The sequence below is a fragment of the Protomyctophum parallelum genome (genome assembly GCF_964188405.1).
Source record: "Protomyctophum parallelum genome assembly, chromosome: 21".
NCBI classification, from domain to species: domain Eukaryota; kingdom Metazoa; phylum Chordata; class Actinopteri; order Myctophiformes; family Myctophidae; genus Protomyctophum; species Protomyctophum parallelum.
Genome location: NC_139713.1, coordinates 20947463 through 20971794, shown reverse-complemented (window position 1 = coordinate 20971794; position 24332 = coordinate 20947463). Strand labels below are relative to the sequence as shown.

General features: G+C 44.9%; 1 protein-coding gene across 2 annotated transcripts in view; it reads right to left on the bottom strand.

Moving 5' to 3' along the window:
• The window catches only part of LOC310878796 (uncharacterized protein), a 174520-nt gene that overhangs the window by 111302 nt on the left and 38886 nt on the right, over positions 1 to 24332 (bottom strand). For both annotated transcript variants that reach the window (XM_083793192.1, XM_083793193.1), the window contains exons 4-7: positions 22926 to 23084; positions 18425 to 18617; positions 15707 to 15841; positions 15152 to 15235 (exon numbers count right to left, since the gene is read on the bottom strand). In XM_083793192.1, the coding sequence (XP_083649318.1) occupies positions 15152 to 15235; positions 15707 to 15841; positions 18425 to 18617; positions 22926 to 23084 (571 nt within the window). The remainder of the gene's footprint in view (positions 1 to 15151; positions 15236 to 15706; positions 15842 to 18424; positions 18618 to 22925; positions 23085 to 24332) is intronic.

Sequence of the window (24332 nt, the reverse complement as noted above, 5' to 3'; positions counted from 1 at the left end):
CAGTATGTACATGAATTGGTATATTTCAAACAGTAAAAATGTCATATCAAATATCAATCAAACAGATTGTCCTGAAGCCTACAGGTGACCCTAACCCTGATCCATCCTCTTGGTCCACCCTCAGGCAAAAATAATACCAAGTATGGCAGCATGTCTCATAAACGCATAGGGAGATTGCCCTGACATCTAACGCCTAAACTGTAGGGCAGGCCTATATATCTAAAACTACTACCTGAGCTTGGTATAAGGAGCAACAAAAAGGTACGGTTTACCAAGTATTGAGGGTTTAAGTAGTTACAGTACATGTCTGAAAGTGAAAATACACATTGACGTGACTCCAATGTGTAGTGGGGGGTCCCTGACTGCTTCATCTCTCTCAGCTAAGGGGTCCTTGACCTTTAAAAACATTAAACATCCCTGCTCTAGGGGAAGCAAATAAAAGACTGATGATGTACAGAACCTTAGTGTTGTGTAAAAGTACTGTACAGGATCACAGCATCATTCAGAACAACAATCTTTATCGTTACAATAAACTGCTTTTTTTTTTGCCCCGTTCCCTTTTCTCTATTCTTTTGTTTTTATTCGAACTTGCCCCCTCCCGATGGGAAACCCCAGACCTTCTCTGTGCAGTGAACGAGGTATACGACCTCCACAAGCCATCAACCTACAACCAGATACGGGGCTGTTCAACGTTGACCTTTTCTTTATTATACAGTTTGTGTCAAATGAATGCTTGCTGGGTGGTTTGATGTTACAGTCCATCTGGCTTTATCCCAACCACCTGCAATGTTGCACAGTAATAATCCTTAGTGCTAATAGAACTCCAAAATGGACGTTTTACTATTTTACACTCTTTGGAGTTAGAATTGCATCCTGATCCCGAAGCGCTATATAAAATGGGTACTCTCTAGTGATTGGTTGAAACATAATAACAGCCTCCTCAGCTCCATATGAGCAACTCTAACTGGTCATTACAGCTTCCAACGTTCAAATGTCACTCAACTGCTGGCTCTGACATACAGTACAGTATGACACCAACTGTCAAACAGGATAGTACTTATCTGCCTGCATACTCACTACAGAACTGGTTCTCAAAGTGCGGGCCGGGCGGGCGGGGACCCCCAGGGTGTTCCTTAGTGGTGGTGGGGGTTCTAGTAGTTCCCCAGCAAAATTACAAAGTTTCACCTCTTAAGCACATAAAAAGAAAAAGATCTATAAGCTGTTGATGCATCACATTTAGATCATGACTATTCAGATCAGATCGACAGTTATAGAATTCTGTACTAATTCTAATCCAACAACAGAACTTCTCTCATGGTGGTCGCAGTAGCTAACAAATCTTTTCAAATGGAGGCCCTCGCCCACTTACAGCACATATCAACTTGACGGCCCTTGACACGAAAATAGTTCGAGAACCACAGCGCTAAAATAATGTAGTTAACAAACGAGCGACAAGAGACTGCGAGAGGGTGCCACTGAATTCCTCGCGGAGCTGCGCTTCGGGATCAGGATGCATTTCAGCAGCGAACAGACACGGGGTGGAGATGCACAGAAAACCACCCCTGCAGTATATTATACAGACTCCTTGACACACACGCAAGTTATTTACCGCTGTCTTTGTGTGATGCAGTCATAAAGCGGTGACACCCACTTAATCGCCTTTTCACACAGCAGCCAAGAGACATGGAACGGCCTGACCCTGACATCTGCTCAGCAACACAGAGCCAGACCGATATATTGGTCAGGCCTATATTTTGGCTTATTATTTGACTTTGACTCTCTGGTGGAAATTTGGTAGTAGTTCTCAAATGTTCGTGCCAAGGACCCCCAAATAGATACATGTAATGTATATTTGGCATCTGAAAATATTTATTTTTCTCCAGAAGAGAAGAACACTTTCAAGATTTTGAAGGAAAAATCCAAAATAGCCGATCTACGCATTATGACGCATTGTAAGCTTGTAGATCGATTTATTATACGTTCAGTTCATGCTTATTCTGTATAGCAAAATGTGTTTAAACCTTTTGTGACGAAAAGAGAGTTGAGTCAGAAGGCAAAGCTCTCGGTCTACCAAGCAATATTTGTACCTACTCTCACCTATGGTCGTAAAATCGTAAATGGTAAATTTAAGCAATAAGCCACGAGAGGTCTCAGGTTATCGGGTATTTTACAATGGCTGGGGGCGTAGGCAGACCCGACGCACATCGGAGGGTCTTCTACCCCCCAGCCATTGTAAAATACCTGGTAAGCTGGGCCTTGAGTGAGTAGTAGAATGTAGAATGTGACGGGAGAATAGCGCTCTTTACGGGGCCGCCTGGAGCCACACATTCACAGTCTTCTTTGACGGGTGGCTATGGCATCTCCCTTAGAGATAGGGTGAGAATTTCAGTCACACGAGAGAGACTTGAGTAGAGTCGCTGCTTCTTCAAAAGGAGCCACCTTAGGTGGTTCAATGTTGCCAGAGTTTGCAAAAGAAATAAGCAAGCAATAAGAAGTCTATGAAAACAAACCCAAAAGAAAGCGACCATTATAGGCCACATGAGCACTTTAAACCTATATGCATCCGATACAGTATGTGAACAAAGCCGATCCACAAGCTTGTAGATCTGCCATTTTCAAAAAAAGTTTCTTCTCATTTAAACATGGAAACAAACCCAATAAAGAAAAAGAAAAAACACAACCACCAATATTTTCAAGCAACTTTACATAAAAACAAGCCCCAAAGTCCCTTATAATAAGCGGACATGGCAACCCTGTCCGTGAACTCCCCATTCACCGGCTTCTCAGCCAAACAGCCCCGTCATCGTTGGAAGCGGGCCCTGAAGGATTTACGCGCAGCAGGTTGGCAGAGCACCATAGCACATCGGTGGACGCAAACTGAAGACATGACACGGGTCAGTCATCCAGCGGAGGGGCCTTGCTGCAGCATGCTGGCTGGCTCCAGCAGATTATCACAGATATCTGGTGTCTGGGATGCCGCTGAGGAGGTCTGTCAGCGGGTCTGCCATGCGTCGCGCTATACGTCTCCGTTGCCAGGAAACCTGGTGGATTATTTATCGTTCCCGTCCTGTGTTTGGCGTCAAGTCAAGGAGGCAGTGATGTTTGGGAGGCAACAAGCAAAGCAGAGAAATGTTATCTAAAGTGAATAAAGGGGGGGACACTGGGTCAACGAAGGACACTGGGGGTTTGATGGCGTCTGTTTGACTCTAGACATGGACAAGACAGCATCGGAGTGACAGACAGACAGACAGACAGACAGACACACAAAAAGAGAGACAGTCACACTTGGCTGACTTCACGAACATGACAAGAATGCATGATGTGAATGTATATCTAACCATCCAGTGACAAGCTATTGATACTGGCCCCACTAGCAGTCAAGGTATAGCAGGGTTTTATCCACACCTCGGTGCACAGTTCATATTGGTTGTGCTATCCTCCTGACACTGACAGGCAGATGATTCAGTGATGACAGGCATAATGACACACTCGCGGGTAGGAGGACATAACAGCTCCTCTGGAGACATCAGTCACACACACAGTGTGTCTGTTTAACTCGAGATGGGGGAGCCTGACCCGGCCCTGACCTTTGACACATGCTTCAGCCATTGGTGCCCCTGGTCAAACCCAGAGAAAACCATATGGACATATGTGTGAGTGTGAGTGAGTGAGTGAGTGAGAGAGAGAGAGAGAGAGAGAGAGAGAGAGAGAGAGAGAGAGAGAGAGAGAGAGAGTGAGTGTGAGTGAGAGAGTGAGAGAGTGAGAGAGAGAGAGAGAGAGAGAGAGAGAACTAGATAAAGTGCCAATCGGCACAGGTCTCCACCAGGATTCTTCCTCAGCCTAGTGGGAATATGCGTGCACAGTTTCATCGCAATCGCTGCGTTGAGGAGTTGTGGCGATTTGTACAAAGCGGGCTACTCCTGAAAACTGTAGGAGGCAATCGTGGCCAATCAGGATGGAATATGAGAAATCAAACAAACCTGTCTTGATCACATGACTATGGAGATCATGTGTACCGATTTGCGTGAAATTTGGATAAAATGTGAAGGAGTAATAATAGAAAATGTGTTTTACATATGTCGGCCTCCTGGTGGCGCTATAAAGAGCAGATGTGAAAAATTCCAGGCAAAGGTTTTTCCTTGGCCTCTAGGGAGTTGGCATACAAAGTTATCCACAGATCCGTGCAGTTAGAGGTAAAAACACTTTTGGGCCAGTTATAGCGCCACCTTGAGGCTGAGTTGAAATTGTTCATGTGGCATTTTGTCCTCGGCCTAGTGGGAATGTGGGTGCACAATTTCACGGAAATCACGCGATGTGTTCATGATTTGCAGCATTTTGTTTGAAACTGAGCACTCCTGTGAACTTTGGAAGCCAATCTTAACCAATCAGGATGGAGTCTGAGAAATCTGAAAGACCGGTTTGGTTGAATGGCTCTAGAGAGACTGTGTACCAATTTGCGTGATGTTTGGACAAAATCTGTAGGTGTACTGTGAAAAAACTTGTTTTGCACAAAGCGGCCTCCTGGTGGCGCTATAACAGGCCGTTCTGGAAAGTCACTCCTGTGAACTTTGGAAGCCAATCTTAACCAATCAGGATGGAGTCTGAGAAATCTGAAAGACCGGTTTGGTTGAATGGCTGTAGAGAGACTGTGTACCAATTTGCGTGATGTTTGGACAAAATCTGTAGGTGTACTGTGCAAAAACTTGTTTTGCACAAAGCGGCCTCCTGGTGGCGCTATCACAGGCCGTTCTGGAAAGTTTGGGGCAGAGGTTCATGGTTGGCATCCAGGGAGTGTGTGTGCAAAATTGGCATCGACCGGGTTAACGGTGGCCGAGATTAGCTGCTCACGGACGGACACACGGACACACGGACGGACGGACGGACGGACGGACGGAGTGCAAAACATGCTCTCCCCTAGCCTTCGGCTGGTGGAGACAAAGAGCGAGAGAGAGAGAGGAGAGACAGAGTGCAGAGTTTCAATGTCTTTGCAGAAACCAACTACTGGAAAGAAAGTAGCTCTGGAGTTGATTTGAAAACAAGTAACACACCACGTTTTGGTGGGAAATGAATGATAACACATTTTCCCATCACCAAAGAAGGGGGGTGATAGTATCATTCATCAAACCTTGAAACATCATATGTTTGTTTGTTCACTTCTGGAGTCTGAATCATAGGCTCACACAAGACACACACACACACACACACACACACACACACACACACACACACACACACACACACACACACACACACACACACACACACACACACACACACACACACACACACACACACACACACACACACACACACACCACACACACACACACACACACACACACACACACAAAACCAGAGGTTCTCAAGCTGAATCATTTAATTTAGCTATCAAGATACAACAAGTCTAATCCTGAGAGCTTGTCAAAATAAAGTCCAGTGTTGCAGAGCCAGTTTTATTTAGTTTACATTTAGCTACACAATAAAACATTCAATTATATTTCAGGAAAGGACCAAGAAAAACACAACATTGGCTGTCATAACTCAAAAGGACCCGTTTGATCAAAAGCAAAAAAAATAAACTAAACATTTTGCCACGCTAATTAGAGCCATCATAATCCAATAGCACAATGGCAGGCGGAGCATCTTTCCGTCGGGCTCCAAAATCCTGGACTGATCCTGATACTTCAGACGGTAACAAGCGCGTCACAAATCACTGACTTCAAAAGGAGTCACTCAATGCCTAGCCCTGAACTAACATGCTAGAGCACGAAGATGCCAAGAGAGTTAAAGTAATTTAATTTAATAAACTGCTCCACGAAGCACTGCTTGAGCACACACAGTTGTGGAAAGTGTCAAATTTCTTTTTTTCCCAGTGTGGTGGCGGAAAGCCATTGTTTGTTTGACGAGTTGAGTAAAAAGAGGCCCCCTCGTCTCCAGAAGTGTGCAGGGGAAGCACACTCATGCGTTTTACGGAACATTACGACCACAGACGTGCATCTGTCCTGATATATGGAGCTTCAGGGGGCTGTGCGTTATGCAGTGTGCAAACCCTTTGTTTAACCATGTGAAGCCTATATATAGTCTATACCTGGCCTGCTTCCCCCCCCCTCCCCTCTTCTGCAATTACACAATAACACGCCAGACTTCCCGGTCCTTCATTGCCATCCCCAGTTCCTGCTTACTGATGCCCGTGTCCCTAGCGATGACATCAGGGGACGACAGTTTTCTACCTCTGGTCTGCTTTGAGGCAGGACTCACGGGGAAACACAGGGAAGGTTGCCGTATATTAGATTAGTCGATGGGTGCCTCTTCCAAGAAAGATTCTGCGCTTTCATTAGAAGGCGGGTGTAAGTGCCATCCAACCGTTTCTCTAGTTTCTTTGAAAGTGTCCATGTCTCGGAGCCATATAGTAGAATCGTCTCAACGGTCGTCCTAAATATTTTTACTTTTAACATACTAAGCTGGGATGACCAGATCTTGTGCATGTCATTGCAGGCTGACCAGGTCATACCCTTCCTAGCTTGAACGTCTGAAAAAAGCTGAAAATAGTCGATCCACAAGTATTGCGAGCTTGCAGAACAGCAATTTCCACTGGATGTTTGCCAGATATTAGGGATGCTAGGGTTCATGTAGTTTGCAACTTGAGCCCTATGGTCTCTCGTGGCGAAAATAGCTGACCTACAGTACAAGAGCACAACGGTTGTGAGCCTGTAGATCTGGTATTTTCGGGTACAGGCTGTAGTTTAGACATACGTATTGGTCCGACTGTCATTAGACAGACAGCCTACCTCAAACCCTAACCTAACCTCAAGCACGGGAGCAGCGCATGTCCGACCGCGGTTATCCGCATGTCGGTCCGTTGGTGTGTCGGATAAGCATGCGCACCCCGCATTTTCACATTTCATTTAACTTTGGGACATTTTCGCTGACCCAAAATAGGGATGCCAAATTGAATGTTAAGAGTATACGCCTACTCTTCTCCAATAGGTTTCGTTAAAGGAGAATTCCATACTAAAAGGCTTTCTTACCTTTCTTTGTAGTTGTTACGTCCCCATCAAAGAGGTCCAGGTGTTATTTTGTGCAAAAGCTCCTTATTGGCTATTTCCCCTACCATAAGCCCTAAATGAATTGCATTGAATTGAATGGGATGTATGGGGTGTTGTGCTAATTCGCTTATTTCCATCAAAATAAGTAGTAAAGTGTGCCGCTTGGGTTATTATTTGCATTATGAAGAGAGGATATATACAAAAAATTATAATTTTGAGCGATGGAAATAAGCGAATTAGCATACACCCCATACATCCCATTCAATTCAATGCAATTCATTTAGGGCTTATGGTAGGGGAAATAGCCAATAAGGAGCTTTTGCACAAAATAACACCTGGACCTCTTTGATGGGGACGTAACAACTACAAAGAAAGGTAAGAAAGCCTTTTAGTATGGAATTCTCCTTTAAGGAAGGTGGGGGAAAAAAACACAGAAAACACAGAAACACTGAGAGGTAGGTAAACATAATCATGGTCACGTGCTTAAAACACACTCAAACTATAATGTCTTTATTTTTCGTTAGCCTATGTCAGGAGGGGAGCCCAGACTTTTTTGACTACTTGAATACTTTCAAAATGACCAGCGCAACAAGATCTACCCTTTGTGCTCAACACTCTTGAAAACAAAGTAAATGTAAATAGGAGAGTGCCCGACATGCAACATTCAGTAGTATTTGGCCGGAATGGAGCCAGCGATGTAGCGATCATGTGGTCGACGTACAATCCGGTCAGCCGCAACACTCATAGAATTCTTAGAAAAACATACCAGTTCTGACGGTGTTCACAAATAATAAGCCCTATAATTCAACACACATCCCATTGCCGTTCCACAGCTAACCCAAAAGCAAAAAATCTCCTAAATTAATATGAACAGGAGCTTGAACTGCTACGCAGTACAATCCCACTGTTAAAGGCGCAGTGAAACGGAAATGGTGAACAACATGAAAATGGTGTTTCAACATGAAACACCGGTCTGAAGTTTCTGAACCAATCAGAGCGTCGCATCCCTTCAGGCGATGGGACGGTAGCTAGGGACGGTAGCTATGCTAGGCGCAACAGCGTGGTGTTGTTTGTTTATAAATCATATGGTCGGCCAGCACAACCAGTTTACTGTTATGTGGCTTATTTCTTCCATATAATGTTTTCAGATACATATTCTAGCGTGATGATTACGTTGAAAGCGAGTAATACACTGTCTGGATGTTATCTGGAATGGAAATAAAAACGGAGTATTCTGTAATCAGTAGCAGCTGTGATGGACGGACGCGCAAATATGGGAAATTAAACGGGTGAGCTTCATTGTTATTGGCTTTTATCGATGTGTATCTCTACACGTCATCACGCAGCACGTTTTCGTTTTAATAAATAAATAATGCAATCGTTTTTATGGACCTTTGATATAAAAACACACAGAAATGAGAATTTTCAAAAAAAATTGGCATCCATTGTTAGGTATGCCCATATAATGACCACGGATATGGTCTAAAAGTGTGAAAAACGTCTTTTTCATTTCACTGCACCTTTAATGTAACTCAAAAGCGTGTCCAAATGGAACCAAATGGACTGTGTAGCAAAAAAAAAGGTGTGTGGGTATTAATGGGGGAACAAGAGTTCAAAGCCATCAACTTATGTTGAAGAATATTGGTCTGGCTTTTCAATTATGCATTTCTTTCGCTAAAGGTCGCTGACCTCCAGCAGTGTTTAATCTCAGGGCACACAGGGGGGAGAGACCGTGAAGGAGCGGTGCAGCAGTGCCTCCTGTCTTCAGGGAGAAACCAGCGCTCCCACGCGGGACATGCATCAAAGTTAGGAAACCACAACAACAGACCCCCACAATCAGCCATGTTACGCTTTAAAGAGCAGGGGAAGCAGACCCTGGCGAAAAGGAAAACATGCAGAAACATCTTGTTAATGTGAGTGTCGCTATTTTTAAAGTAAACCCGCACGTGTTTGGTCTGTGTGTGGAGCGGAATGGCATGGACACAGAGGCAGGACCTCTTATTGCAGACGGGATGGTCTGGACTTGTGTTCTGTGTGTGTGTATCCTGGGGTACGGGGTGGGGGGTGTTAATGAAAAACAGGCTGAAGGGAGAGAGAGGGGAGAGCAAAGACTGAGCCAAATAAAATATTATATTTAGACATGCAGAAGATAAGAAACATGATGTGCAGTGATGGAGACAGGAAGGGAAGAGAGAGAGAGAGAGAGAGAGAGAGAGAGAGAGAGAGAGAGGGGGGTGGGGGGGGGGGGGGAGAGAGAGAGACTAGTTCAAAATGGATGCAAGAGGCAAAAATCGGTCGGGGGCCCGCGGTAACCAGCCTGCGTGGGGGCCTACTGACGTCTAGTTACGTCGCTGCATGGAGCAGAAGAGAAAGTGGCAAAGAGAGATATTAAAAAAAACCTTGGTCAAAAGAAAGACACAGAGACACAGTAAAATGTATCTATAAATGTATCTATAAACTAGAAAAAGTGCCCTTCTGGGCACAGGTCTCCACCAGGATAGGAATGTAGGACATTGCAGCTTGCCTTCATCTGGTGGTTGGATAAAAGGGCAACAAAAGTAAATTAGAGGTAAAAACACTTTTCGGCCAGTTATAGCGCCACCTTGAGGCTGAGTTGAAATTGTTCATGTGGCATTTCTTCCTCGGCCTAGTGGGAATGTGCGTGCACAATTTCACGGAAATCACGCGATGTGTTCATGATTTGCAGCATTTTGTTTGAAACTGAGCACTCCTGTGAACTTTGGAAGCCAATCTTAAATCTGAAAGACCCGTTTCGTTGAATGGCTCTAGAGAGACTGTGTACCAATTTGCGCGATGTTTGGACAAAATCTGTAGGTGTACTGTGCAAAAACTTGTTTTGCACAAAGCGGCCTCCTGGTGGCGCTATAACAGGCCGTTCTGGAAGTTTTGGGGCAGAGGTTCATCGTTGGCATCCAGGGAGTGTGTGTGCAAAATTTGGCATGCAAAAACTTGTTTTGCACAAAGCGGCCTCCTGGTGGCGCTATAACAGGCCGTTCTGGAAAGTTTGGGGCAGAGGTTCATCGTTGGCATCCAGGGAGTGTGTGTGCAAAATTTGGCATCGACCGGGTTAACGGTGGCCGAGATTAGCTGCTCACGGACACACACACACACACACACACCTTCGGCCTGGTGGAGACAATTAGGAAAGCATCAGCAAGAATGAAAGTGTTCCTGTTGTATGGTTTAGTCGGACAGTCGTACTGAGGAAGAGACAGGAGGTGGAGCTGGAGGTAGCAGAGACTAGAATGTTGAGGTTCTCTCTGGAACAAGGATGGATAGGAAGGAGTACATCAGAGGGACAGCACATGTTACTGTAGATGTTCGGGAGCCAGAGAGGCCAGACTGAGATGGTTAGGACACAAACCATGTAGAGACAGTGAGACTGTACAGAGAGAAGGATACTGTGAGGAGAAGAATACTGAGGTTGAAACTAACAGGCAGCTGAAGACCAAAGAGGAGATTTATGGATGTAGTGAGAGAGGAAATGAGGAAATGTTAGTTGATGTGAAAGAAGAGGAGACAGAAGTCAGGGTGAGAGTCACTGTGGCAAACCCTGAAGGGAACAAATGGAAAATAATAATAATAATTATACACAAGTCTACACATTCTAGTCATGTAACTGGACTCTTGTAAGCCCATTTGGTTACATTTGGACACTCTCTAATAAAGAGTTTTAAAGCTATGCAGACTAACACAGGACCAACCGGATGGAATGTGACAATGTGTGCATTTCTCCTAAGAACATGTGCAGTAGAAGCGTGGCATTGTCTTTCACAGGTATCTATTGACAGTCCCCTATGCACATACAATGCCAGAACTTTAGATAAAAACAATTAAATGTAGTTCCGGTTCCCCGAAGGTCCAGTCCACTAGAAAACAATGATTACAGTAGCATTATAACCTCCAATTTAGTGAAATCTCTGAGAGAATTAGAACAGAGGAGCTGCATAGGGTAACAGAGCGACTATTACTGTAGATCAGTATCTAGAGCGACCATTAGGTCAGTATCTAATGGTCTACGCAAGGAATCACGGCACTAGTGATGTGACTTTTGATGAGATTTCATATTTCTGCGCTCTCTGATAAGGCAGTGAGCAATACAGGCAGGGGCCGCCGAGGGGACGATTAGCTCCACCCTTTTGTTCACTTTATACACCAGTAAGACGGTTCACTTTATACACCCTAAAAGGGCGAGGTCGCGTGTACGCATCCGCCTCGTTGACGGCAGACTGCTGGGCGAGTGCTAGCGCTTTGGCATGGGGTGGTCAGATCAACATGGAATGAATTCTGTACTGGCCATATAAGGAGCATGTCTTTAGTGTACAGTGTTTGATGAGGTCAGATATGAGGTCAACATATGGAAGGTCAGAACAGGTGAGCTCCATACAATATACAGTATGAAGATCTAAGGGTGGTAGCGGGGACATTCTCTTGAGTGTACAGGGTTTGATGAGGGCCCAGGTAGGGCCGGGCCTTAATTTTCGGGCCTCTAGTTTTCGCCGGCTGCCGGGCGTGGCTGCACTAATAACTTTGGGGCAGTTTTAATTTGAATGGACAGGTATAAGTCAAAAGGGAGACATCGAAGAGGAAGGATGGATGGGGAAGGAACAACAATCTCAGAACAGGTTCTGACATACAGTATATCCATAAATGGAGATCTAAGGGTTTGAGGTCAGATGTAGAGTTGCCGGCCAATATTGATGACATCAGGGATCTCCGGGCTTACCTGCGACGGCAGGTCGCATTTACTATGACATCAGGGTCTCAACAACTTCATCCCTAACGTTGTCACATGATTTCACAAGAACTGGGCACCATATACTGTATGGTGCACGGCCAACACACTGATGTTGCCCGACACACTGACGGGAAATGAGCGATTCCATTAACTGCGACCTTTGGTCACAACAAATGACTGTCGGCTCACAACCCAATCAATCAGTTTGTACCTCAGTTTTCTGATAAGGGAATGTAACATCAGTAGTCATACAACTGGAGTGGACAGGTTTGTAGGCTGGTGTGATGACCAACACCTAAAAATAAATCTAAGGAAAACAGAGGAGATTGTGCTGGATCTCTCCCAGGTCTAACAGGTCCCTCAAATATCTAGAAGTACAGATTGATTGTGAAATGAGCTGGCTGCCAGACAGTGTGTCACTCATGTGACGAGTGCAAAAATATACCAGCAACTTCATTTTCTCCATAGGCTTAGAACTCTTTGGTGTATGCAGAAATATAATAGAGTTAGTATTAGAGTTCATCATAATATATAGTGTCACCAGTTGGTTCGGAAAACTGACGGTAAAGTATAAATCTTATTAGTCAAAATGGCGGGGGAGATTATGGGTATGTCTACAGGTGAAGGGAGGTGTGATGAATAGGCCTAAATGACTATGAATGATGACGCACATGTGTTACAGTGCGTCTTATTGTTACTGTGTTGTATTGTATTATATTATGTATGGCATGTCTCAAAGACAATTTTCTCCTCTGAGACAAAACAAAGTAGCCTAGAACCCCTCTACAAACCTACACATGTCTCCAAAGTTAACCAAACTAACACTCGGGATTCTGCAGTGTGGAAACACATACTGTACATCACAGAAAGGCAGTCAAACTACAAAAGACAGGCAAATAACTGGAAGATATCAGGCTAGAGGCTACAAAGCCATACTGTACAAGAGATTCAAGCCTGAGTACAAAGGGATATTTCACTGACAGGAGAGAGAGAGAGAGAGACCTCACGTGTTTCTGTATACTTTACTGTAACAGGAACCAGTCGGAGGACTGTAAATGTTCGTCTATATCATGACATCCCGGTGGCATCCTGCTGAATCCACTTAGCGCCAGGTGGAGCTGGCAGGAGACGGTGCGTGGCAGCGCACGCCACGGTACAGTCTAATGTGTGTTATGAAGCTTGCGATTGCAATCAGCCTTTTGGCCATTCGCGATCACTGTAAAGAGAACCAGACAGTCTGATGATTTAAGACGTTTTACATCAAGACAAAATAATCAAATATAATCCTGTTTTCCCTTAATTTCCAAGCGCATGTTCCTTGACTACGTTTTCATTCCAGGCATAGACCGGACGGCGACAATGTGTTTTAACGTGTATGTGCCAATGCAAACATCCTCCGCAAGTGTTTTTTTCTGTTTTTGAATTTTGAATTTTGAATTTTAGAAAACCAAGCAATGTTGAGAGAAAACAACATGACTCACTGATGATGCTACACACTGGGAAAACCACAAAGAAACAGCGCATGATTGCATATTCACAACAAGAATCCTGAACATTTGCGCTGATGAGGTTTCTTATCCGTATCCAAGATTGAAATGAAATCGGATAGTGTCTGTCAACAGCATTCCCTCAACATGAAAAAATAACAAGAAAAACATGAGATGTAAGACAAAGGTCAAGACAAAGACAAAGTAGGGTTTATCCAGTTAAACCCGACTGTACACGAGTCCTTCAGGGGTATGTTAGGCCCATATATCTCCCTTTTTCCCCCCTACACCAAATGTCTTTGTTCGCCCCCAGAATAGGGACGGTAGGGTTCATTCACAAGCATATATACGCAGACATTTACAGACTACAGCCAGTGATCAGCCACAAGACAGATGGAGGAGAAGGCCAGGCAGGGCAGCGTTTAACTGCTTTCTTTCTGTAAAGCATTTGGTGACCAATTAATGAACAATTTATTTCACTTGGCAATGGGCGGCAGAAAACACACACACACACACAACAGAACAAAGCCGCCGACACAAGCACATGCATGAGTAATGTCGCATGATTGCGTATTTACAGTGAGAATCCTGAGAAATTGGCGCTGATGAGGTTGCTCGTCCATATCCAAAATCAAATGGAATCAGATAGTGACTGTCAATATTTTTTTCCATTAGCACAAGATGTAAAAACACGCCTCAGACTTTAACGAGCACCCAGAGACGTTTAATAGGCCACAGCAGAGGCCAGTGATCAGTCACAAGGCAGATGGAGAAGAGGCCAGACAAGACATGCTATTGTTTAACCACTTAAACTTTCATTAATACTTCATTAACTGGAGTCCCCCAGGGGTCTATACTAGGCTCCTCCCCCTCCCCCCCACACCAAATATTTTCTCGAAAATACTTGATATACTGTACATGCTCACAACATGTCGCAATGTGACGTGTTGTGACCTTGTAAATTGGCTATTTTTGACAGTGTTCTTCCCCAGAAAAGGGGTTAAGTGCTTCTGTACAACACTTGCACTTAGTGACCCATTTATCAACAGGTTTCACTTGGCAACGACAACACTGCGTGTGTAACACGTGGGAGGACCCGCCCGCACAAGCATGTGCGCACACAATAACACACTCGCATACAAAACACATTCACGCACACTCAAACGGGAACAAGAATCGGACAGCTGCGGCCGTCTGAGTCCCCCGCTCAAAGCTAATTAATGACAGATGAATGGGCCTGCATCCAAAACAAAACACTGTGCTGGGTGGGTCTTTTTATAGGCAGAGATTAATGAGAAATGAAGTTCGAGAAAGCAGACTTAGCAGTGGTTAGGGTGCATGGCTCGAGCCGCCTTCCTGCTGCAGATGGATAAAAACAAAACCCACTAAACTGTGTCCACTCCCTCCAACACTCACACAAATAAACCTCAAACTTAATGGACCCCCAAACGCAGGTCTGGGCTGTGGGACTTTAGGCTTGCTTGCATTGTTTGAGTGAAGTGAATCATGATGGTCAGAGGTTCTCTGGACTGCTAGCATATTTCTAACAATACTCAAGAACCACCCCAGCCTACCTCGAATTGAGGTGAACAGGCTGGGTAGACAGGCTGTCTGGGAAACACTATGTCCCCAGTTCCCCTCCCGGCCTCGGTCTACTGTATGTGTCAAAAGTGTTCCCGAGCAACCCTTAACTGCCCCTCCCCTCATACAGTAGAGATCAGTAGAATCAGCCATAAGCTCAAACAGAGGTCTTCCTTTCCCTTGTCTTCTTTTCCGATGTCTCCCTCTTTCTCTTACCTCACCACAACAATTTATAGATTTACGGTACTCTTGAGCACCGTGCTTTCAGTCCTACTCACCTTCCTGTCGACATGTAAGAAAGAACCGGCCTTCGAGTCCCCCAACAATCCCACCTCCAGGTCATTTGAGGACAGAAGAAGCTCCTTGATGTAAAAGTAAAATAAATAAAATGAGAATGAATGCGCAGCCCTGGCCTGGGCCAACCCAACAGACAAGCAAACGAGCTCAGTTTGTTGTATTGAATGCACCTGCTGGGTTGAACAGCACAGCTGAACCCTTACAGGTTAATTAGGCCTCTCCCGGTATTAAATTAATGGGAACCCCTTTTGGTGTTTTAACTAAGTATTATGTTATACTTTAGCTATTGAAAAATAGCAGATCTACAAGCTCATAGCGCGCCACCGAGTGGCGCGCTACGAGCTTGTAGGTCTGCTATTTTTGAAAAATCGTGAAAATGCGGCACAAATCTTTGAATATATATTCTTTCAGAGCTAACGTTTTTATTTTATTATTTGGAAAACATACATGGGTATCTGATTGAGTGTCAGAGTCTGCCATTGTCTTGTTGGTGCAAACACAGGTATCATAATTGAGTCTCTCTCTCTCTCTCTCACCTCCAGGGTGTCATCGGTGCGGGTGGAGCGCGCCGGCTTGGACGCCGTCGCCCCACACTTGGGTGGATGCAGCGTGCAGTGGTGCCGGGCGGCGCCGGGGTCCCCCATCATGAAGCTCAGCTGTCGCAGGTCACCCTGCACGCACAGGAGGAAGTGAAAAAATGCATTAACATATACTGTAAGCCACACAATGACACACGCGCATGCCTATACAGTAATTCATTAGCCTACTTGACTACAGTACATTAGTGTATGCTTTTGATTTTCATTATACAGTATGTCTTACTTTGCATCTTATTCTCATCCATCTACTCTTACCTGAACATATCCTGTGTTTCATCTCTGTCAGTCTATCTAGGAGTAGGAGGTTACTCGAGGCTAAGCTGTATGGTTTCAGTGTACCTGGGGATCTGTCACCAGGCCAAACAGTCATCAACACATCTAGAACAGAGATCTGTGTCCCTAGGCAATGTTTACTGGAATGTGTCTGTGACTGAGAAGGTCTGGCTGTGTGTGTGTGCATGCGCGCGTGCGTGCGTGTGCAATACATGTGTGCGTGTCTCTGAGTTACAAAGGGATGCAATATTTGAACACTGAATACCTTGCAGTGTAGTATTTCGATGCTACTACAGTACATAAGACTAATATACTTTGTTGGTTTTAGCTCCTCAAACTCAACAACATAGTATAAATTTGTGAATCAACAAAAGCTTCTATCTGTAAGTACTGTACTCCATTTTGTGGGGGGGGATTCTGTATTATTTATCTCTGCTCATACTGTATAGCAAGTAAGAAGGCCGGGCCCATCAGTCAGGAGCCTGTCTCCTGTTTCTGTAGCATGAGGCAGATTGATGTACAAGTACATCTTCTGTCATGATGTACAAGTTCACCCCCTTCAAGACTTACGCCCAACCTTAGTGTTAATGCAAAGCACGGAGGGATTGGGTTTTTATAGTCTTTGGTGTGAACCGGCTGTGGAATTGAACCCCGACCTTTCAATCTCTAGGGCAGACAGTGAGACACTCTAACCACACTCTAGTCCACTATTATAATATATTGTCGATTTGGCTGGAATCTTTAAAAAATTAAAACAAACCGTAAATTCATGACATTTTAAGCACACACGGGATGTGCTAACTACACTCCCAGCCACCGCAAATGTTTCATACAATCCTTTGAGGTTACATCTGCAGGAGCCTTCACTGCGTGCTGTTGTTGGAAGCGTGCGAGAAGCCGAGAACACTTTGTATCTTTCATAATGGGGCTGTACGTGTGCCACAGGTACAGCAAACGGCCTGCTTGGAAATAAACACTCTGAAACGGAAGGGAGAAGTTGTCATCGACTACAAAGATCTGTATGACAGCATGGGACAGACTGCAAAGAAATGCCATTATGTTTAGGCGTCCGTAGCGGAGTGCGAAGAGAGAGGCTGTCTGGGAAGTGTCAGGTCACTATAGGAAGTGTTGAGGTGTCCATGAGCAAGACGCTTAACGTCTATGCATATAAGCACGTTGAGAAAATAGCAGATCTACAAGCTCACAAAGCCATGCAAAGTTTAATTATTTTTTTAATTATTATTATTATTATTTTTTCTTCAAAAATATGGATGCCAGGCAGGTTTACAGTGGCTCCCCTGTGCACTCATCGGAGCCATCCGATTAGACATCAGCTGGGTGAAACTGTGACAGCAATTTCCCCTCCCCCAGAGATAAAAAAAAGATCCAAGTTCCCTCTCCCTCAAGCGTGATACACAGCCAAAACAGTTCTGGCTGGAGTGAAGGCTGTTGCCACCCTGCATACAGCGAGGAAGTGCTTCGGCCCGCTTATGACTTGTGTGGTTTTGATCCATTCTGATGTCCGCTGAGAGCTTCCACTGCAGGAAGCGAGGTGGTGGAGAATCCATCTCCGCCAAGTGTAAAGGCAGATGTGATGTGATGTTCTGTAAGACCTCTCCTGACCCCCATGGTGATGCGCTGCAAAGCTCATCCTTCATAAACTTCACTTTGTGCCTGGAGAGTTGTTAAGAGTCTGGGCCAGCTCTACGTACAGTACTGTACATGTATACCGTAAAATCCTTCTATCCTGGTACTTAAACTCAGTGTATAAATCTCTTTTTTGTACAATCTGACTCTCAAATGCATACATTAACACTGAGAAGTTTGTTGAGTATAGTAGAGCGTTTCCTCTTTTGTTTGTTATGACAAGACTCTGTCCCTGTTTTGCCCCAGTTATGGTTTCAATGTATTCTTGAACCAATGATCTTGGGGCATCTATAAAAAGAGGATAACGTCCAGATACTGTAAATGTACCATCTAAAGGAGAAACAATTATAAAATAATGAACGAGGGTATAGATACTGTAACACTGTCTGTAAAAGGTCCTTGTTTGAGGATGGGGTTGGATAAGGCCACAAGCCTATGAGTATGTGCGCGAACTGGGCATACATGTATGCATCTGTGTGCACATGCGTATAAGGGTGTGTGTGTGTGTGTGTGTGTGTGTGTGTGTGTGTGTGTGTGTGTGTGTGTGTGTGTGTGTGTGTGTGTGTGTGTGTGTGTGTGTGTGTGTGTGTGTGTGTGCACGCATGCATAGAACACGCTGCGTGCGTGCATGTTCTATGCATACACAGAGACCGTAGCCTTACATTTTCCGTCTGGCTTTCGCATACACATCTGGTGCTCGCATTCACAAACGCGTTGAACACGGAAATCCCTTACCTCAAAGGGAGTCTCGAATCCCTCGACGATGCCGCCGACTACGAGTAGCCCGTCGGTAGAGATGTCCATGCCAGGATACACCCAGTCGACGCTCTCCACCAGGGAACAGTCAACGAACAGCGCCAGGCGCTTGGACGACACGCTGACAGCCACGCGGTGCCAGTCCCCCTCAGACAGATTACGGACAGGGAACCTGAGAGGACACAACGCATGACAGTCCCCGTCAGACAGATTACGGACAGGGAACCTGAGAGGACACGAGACGACAAGTGACCAATGTTTTATAGCAAACCGTGCAACATTTTCTAATCAAGATTTTCTAAAATCTAAGTTTCTAATCTATTTCAGAAGATTTTACTTCGCAAGCAAACAGGTCAATATAAAATACAGTACACATAAAGTGAAGGTTATTCTATTTAAGCATTCAAACATATTAATTAGCAGATAAATAAAATTGTAGATGTGCAATTTTTGAACATTTTTCAAAACTTTGCTCACTTATAATTCCTAAAATAGGGACACAAAACAAATCGGCTACATAATAAACAATACCGATGTCATCAAAAAGGACAAATAATGGCCGATATATCAAACAAAACAACATCGGTCTGACTCCAATTGTAACTGATGCTGCTTCAGTGGGTTACCGTGCTGATGCTGGTACAGCGGGTTACAGTGCTGATGCTGGTACAGCGGGTTACAGTGCTGATGCTGGTACAGCGGGTTACAGTGCTGATGCTGGTTCAGCGGGTTACAGTGCTGATGCTGGTACAGCGGGTTACAGTGCTGATGCTGGTTCAGCGGGTTACAGTGCTGATGCTGGTTCAGTGGGTTACAGTGCTGATGCTGGTACAGCGGGTTACAGTGCTGATGCTGGTACAGCGGGTTACAGTGCTGATGCTGGTACAGTGGGTTACAGTGCTGATGCTGGTACAGCGGGTTACAGTGCTGATGCTGGTACAGCGGGTTACAGTGCTGATGCTGGTACAGCGGGTTACAGTGCTGATGCTGGTTCAGCGGGTTACAGTGCTGATGCTGGTACAGCGGGTTACAGTGCTGATGCTGGTACAGCGGGTTACAGTGCTGATGCTGGTTCAGCGGGTTACAGTGCTGATGCTGGTTCAGCAGGTTACAGTGCTGATGCTGGTTCAGCGGGTTACAGTGCTGATGCTGGTTCAGCGGGTTACAGTGCTGATGCTGGTTCAGCAGGTTACAGTGCTGATGCTGGTTCAGTGGGTTACAGTGCTGATGCTGGTTCAGCGGGTTACAGTGCTGATGCTGGTTCAGTGGGTTACAGTGCTGATGCTGGTTCAGTGGGTTACAGTGCTGATGCTGGTTCAGCGGGTTACAGTGCTGATGCTGGTTCAGTGGGTTACAGTGCTGATGCTGGTACAGCGGGTTACAGTGCTGATGCTGGTTCAGCGGGTTACAGTGCTGATGCTGGTACAGTGGGTTACAGTGCTGATGCTGGTACAGCGGGTTACAGTGCTGATGTTGGTTCAGCGGGTTACAGTGCTGATGCTGGTTCAGCGGGTTACAGTGCTGATGCTGGTACAGTGGGTTACAGTGCTGATGCTGGTTCAGTGGGTTACAGTGCTGATGCTGGTTCAGCGGGTTACAGTGCTGATGCTGGTACAGTGGGTTACAGTGCTGATGCTGGTACAGCGGGTTACAGTGCTGATGCTGGTACAGTGGGTTACAGTGCTGATGCTGGTTCAGCGGGTTACAGTGCTGATGCTGGTACAGCGGGTTACAGTGCTGATGCTGGTTCAGCGGGTTACAGTGCTGATGCTGGTACAGCGGGTTACAGTGCTGATGCTGGTACAGCGGGTTACAGTGCTGATGCTGGTACAGTGGGTTACAGTGCTGATGCTGGTTCAGTGGGTTACAGTGCTGATGCTGGTTCAGCGGGTTACAGTGCTGATGCTGGTTCAGCGGGTTACAGTGCTGATGCTGGTTCAGCGGGTTACAGTGCTGATGCTGCTTCAGTGGGTTACAGTGCTGATGTTGGTTCAGCGGGTTACAGTGCTGATGCTGGTTCAGCGGGTTACAGTGCTGATGCTGGTACAGTGAGTTACAGTGCTTTCCGTCACAATGTTCAAATCGGTGCCCAGCGGTACCATTCTCAGCCGCGCCCACAGGTTTGTTTTGATGTGCAGTGTGGCCATTCAGCCACTGGGTGGCACAGAGCGATGAGCAGAGCTGCTCTTGGTCGAATGAATGCATTGCAAAGGTATATGGACGGGTTTCGCCGCACTAAGTAGTTTAGTTAATTTAGAAGCGAACCTGTTTCAAACAAGCCTTCTTAGCCTATGCACTACAGTCCAACACAGAAGTTTGAAAGAGCGACAAGGGGCACAATTAATACCCTTCCAGCGATAATTATGTGTGTGGAGAGTGGTGATTTTCTTAATCTCATTTAAATAAATAAAAACTTTGAAATTATGTTTAGCCCTGTATCGTCTAGAGAACTTTAACTTGCCATATATTTATATATATCTTTTTTAAGATCAACAGATGATCCGGCTTTTTCGCTGCTGTCACCACCGTGCCAGTCTACAGTATGTGTCCAAAAGAACGGATCTACAAGCTGTCGAAAGCCATAACGCAGTGCGTTGAATAGCTTGTTTCTTTGGGGTAGGGGCGTGTCACGCTAAGCGTTGGAACTTGGAAGCTGCTGTGACAACGCAACATGAACCACCCGAAGTTTCCAAAACGAACGTGCGCATTGATTTAAGAGCGAGAGAGAATCATTTGCATGAACCCAGTGCTCTCCATTTATGAAAGAGTGCAGAAATAACACACACACACATACACTGTATGTGTACAGTACAGTATGTGTGTGACCAGATGTGATCTGTCCTCCCTTTGCGTGGGACAGTCGTCTCATTTCCAAGACTTTCCAGGCGTCGCACAAATCAAGACCCTGTCCCACATTGTGACTGGCAGGCATCAGTGTTCAAATGCTTTAATACAAAAAAAGCTAATATTAAACAAAGCTAACAGTCAGGCTTTAACTTCAATTTTTATCATTACACTGTGCGCAGTAATGTGTGGCAGGGTATTAGAACACGTCCTGTCAGTTTGACTGTGTGTGAGAGATAAATTGAGAATGTATTGGTGGGTTTTAGTCTTAACAATGTGAACCACTAAAACGTCATGCTTCATTGACTGGGGTCCCCCCATTGTATCCCCCGTCTACACCAAGTCTCTCACCAACGCGTTGCAATGCGTTGTGTTGGCTATTATCGCTGAATGTTCACTCCACAATAGGGACCCTCGGATACATGTGGCTCATTGAACTTGTGGAGGAACGAGCCGATATAGGCAAGTTCCATAGGCAGCGCAGAATATAGCCTCAGTACCCAGGCTTTTATTTTCGTTGGGCTCAAAAAATGAAAGCCTGGAGGAACGTGAGAGTAGGAGTGTAGGAGTGGGAGTGAACCACAGTGCAGAGGGGCGTCGCTTTCCTGCGCTGATTTCTACCAGGGAGGGGAGGGGAGGGGCGGAGGGGCTCTGATCGGTGAACCAATATTCTCCAACGGTTGCTCCCCTCTGGACCAGAAAGCACGCTGGCTCGGCCAGACTACGCATAATATAATATTACTTCATGCTGGCCAGTTTCATGCACCCAAAAGTATATACACGAATGATCCAACATGCTCGCAACATGAGCTTGCAGACCGGGCTATTTTCAGCGTTGAACATCGGCGACCAAGTATAAATCAGGCATTACGAAACATGTGTACTTCCGTTTGTCAGTGATAAATAGCCTTAGCCTCAATCCAGTCCACTCAAGGAAGAGGAACGTGCAGTGTGTAGACCTTAAATCACTTAAGGTCTTAAACACCTAAGACGCACAGCGCCACACACACACACGCACACACACACACACACACACACACGCGCGCACACATGCGTGCCAGTGTTGCCAGATTTTTCAGAGAGAAATAAGCAACCAGGGTTATGAAAACAAGCCCCAAAAAAAAGGCACTAGGTCACATGAGCACTTTAAACCTCTATCCATTGGATATTTGAAAATAGACGATCATGTTTTGCACAATAACAGTCTTCTTAATATGTCTGCCCACGATCTCTGTGATTTATACAGTACGTTTGTTTACCCCACAGTCACTGATACTAAAATCGAATGTTTTAATTTAAATCTTTCTATGAATCTGTGACTTGACACGCATACTGTTATAAAATGAAAATAAAAAGATTTTGAAAAGAAAAGAAAGAAAATAGACGATCTACAAGTTGCTAGCTTGTATATCTGCTATTTAAAAAATATATCTTGGGGAATTTTCTTTTTTAATTTTTTTCTGGTATCCCTGGCAAAGAAATATGGTTTGATGGTTCAAATTAACAACAATTAGGAACAAGCCTATACCAATATTATTTACAAGCAACTTTACAGAAAAAGTCGCTTATAATAATCAGACATGGCAACACTGATGCACGCGCGCACAGCCGCACACACACACACACAGAGACTCACTCATAATGGCGCTGCTGTGTGCCTATAAAGATGACAGCATAGGCACTGACACGCAGTTGCAGCATGATGTGGCTGTCAGGACCGATCATGGTGAGCACACTGCGCTCCTCTCTCCGTGGGCTCCGCAGCTGAACTAGCAGGCTGAATTCATCTGCAAACCTGCAACACACACACACACACACACACACACACACACACACACACACACACACACACACACACACACACACACACACACACACACACACACACACACACACACCAAAGTTGTTATAAAAACATCAAGAAATGGCAGATGTACAAGCTTGCAGCGCGTGCCGTGAGCTTGTATATCTGCCATTTTTTAAGAGCCATTGCCAAAAATCTAAAGCGACACAGTGGGTTGCTTTCCCGGTTTTAACGGGTTCAATTACATATCGTCGCTGTCGGGTGGAAAGTGGAAACCTTCAGGGAATGGAACTAAACATTTCTGAAATATTGCAGATCTACAAGCTCACAATGCGTCGGCACTTTTGCTTGGCACTCTTGCGTGTCAAAGTAGGGCATGAAATGAGAGAACATAAACAGTTTAAGTTTTGAAATCCGTGGTTTTTTGGCCAACAAGAACATTATGTTCCCTTCTTATTATTCCTGCGGTCAAGCATGCTGTGCTTGACCGATATTAGTGAGTTTAGGACCACAATCCTAAACACAATGGAAACAAGCCCTCTGATTTGTTGTGTTTTATCCCTTTGACAGATAACATGTACACATATGTTTTCCTGCATACTGTAACTGTATGCCTTTTTGTCAATGAAAATGGCAAACATTCAATCAAGACGCAAGCTGTACTCGCTACTGTACTGACAGTATAGAAGTCAGGGAAATTGGGCTCAATGATGGATGGCATGAAAAGTAAAACTCAGCAGCGATTAATGAAAATAAGAAAATGCCTTACATTACACACTAAATATCCTCGTTAGAGATTAGCTACAGTAACTACACATTTTAGATAAACCAGATTTATTTATTTCTGATATTAACAACGCATTATTTGGATGGTATAAACCTGCATATTTACAGGCATATAAGCCAGTAGTTTCCAAAGTGGGGTTCTGGGACCCCCAGGAGTCAATGAGGGAATTGCAGGGGCTCTCCAGCTAAATTATAGTTTGAAACCAAATGGACACTTATGGGTCTGTAACTCAGTGTACAAATTTACTCAGTGTACAAACTTGTAAATTTGTACACTCTCAGAGTTAAATTAATATTTATTTTACTACATAAATTGGGGGTCCCAGAGATAGAAATGCCATTAAATGGGGGTCCGTAGACTAATGCATGTCAAACTGGGGGTCCTTGAAAATAAACGGGTGTGAGAATATCTGCATATCTTTTCAAATGGGGGTCCGCAGGCTAATTAGTGTC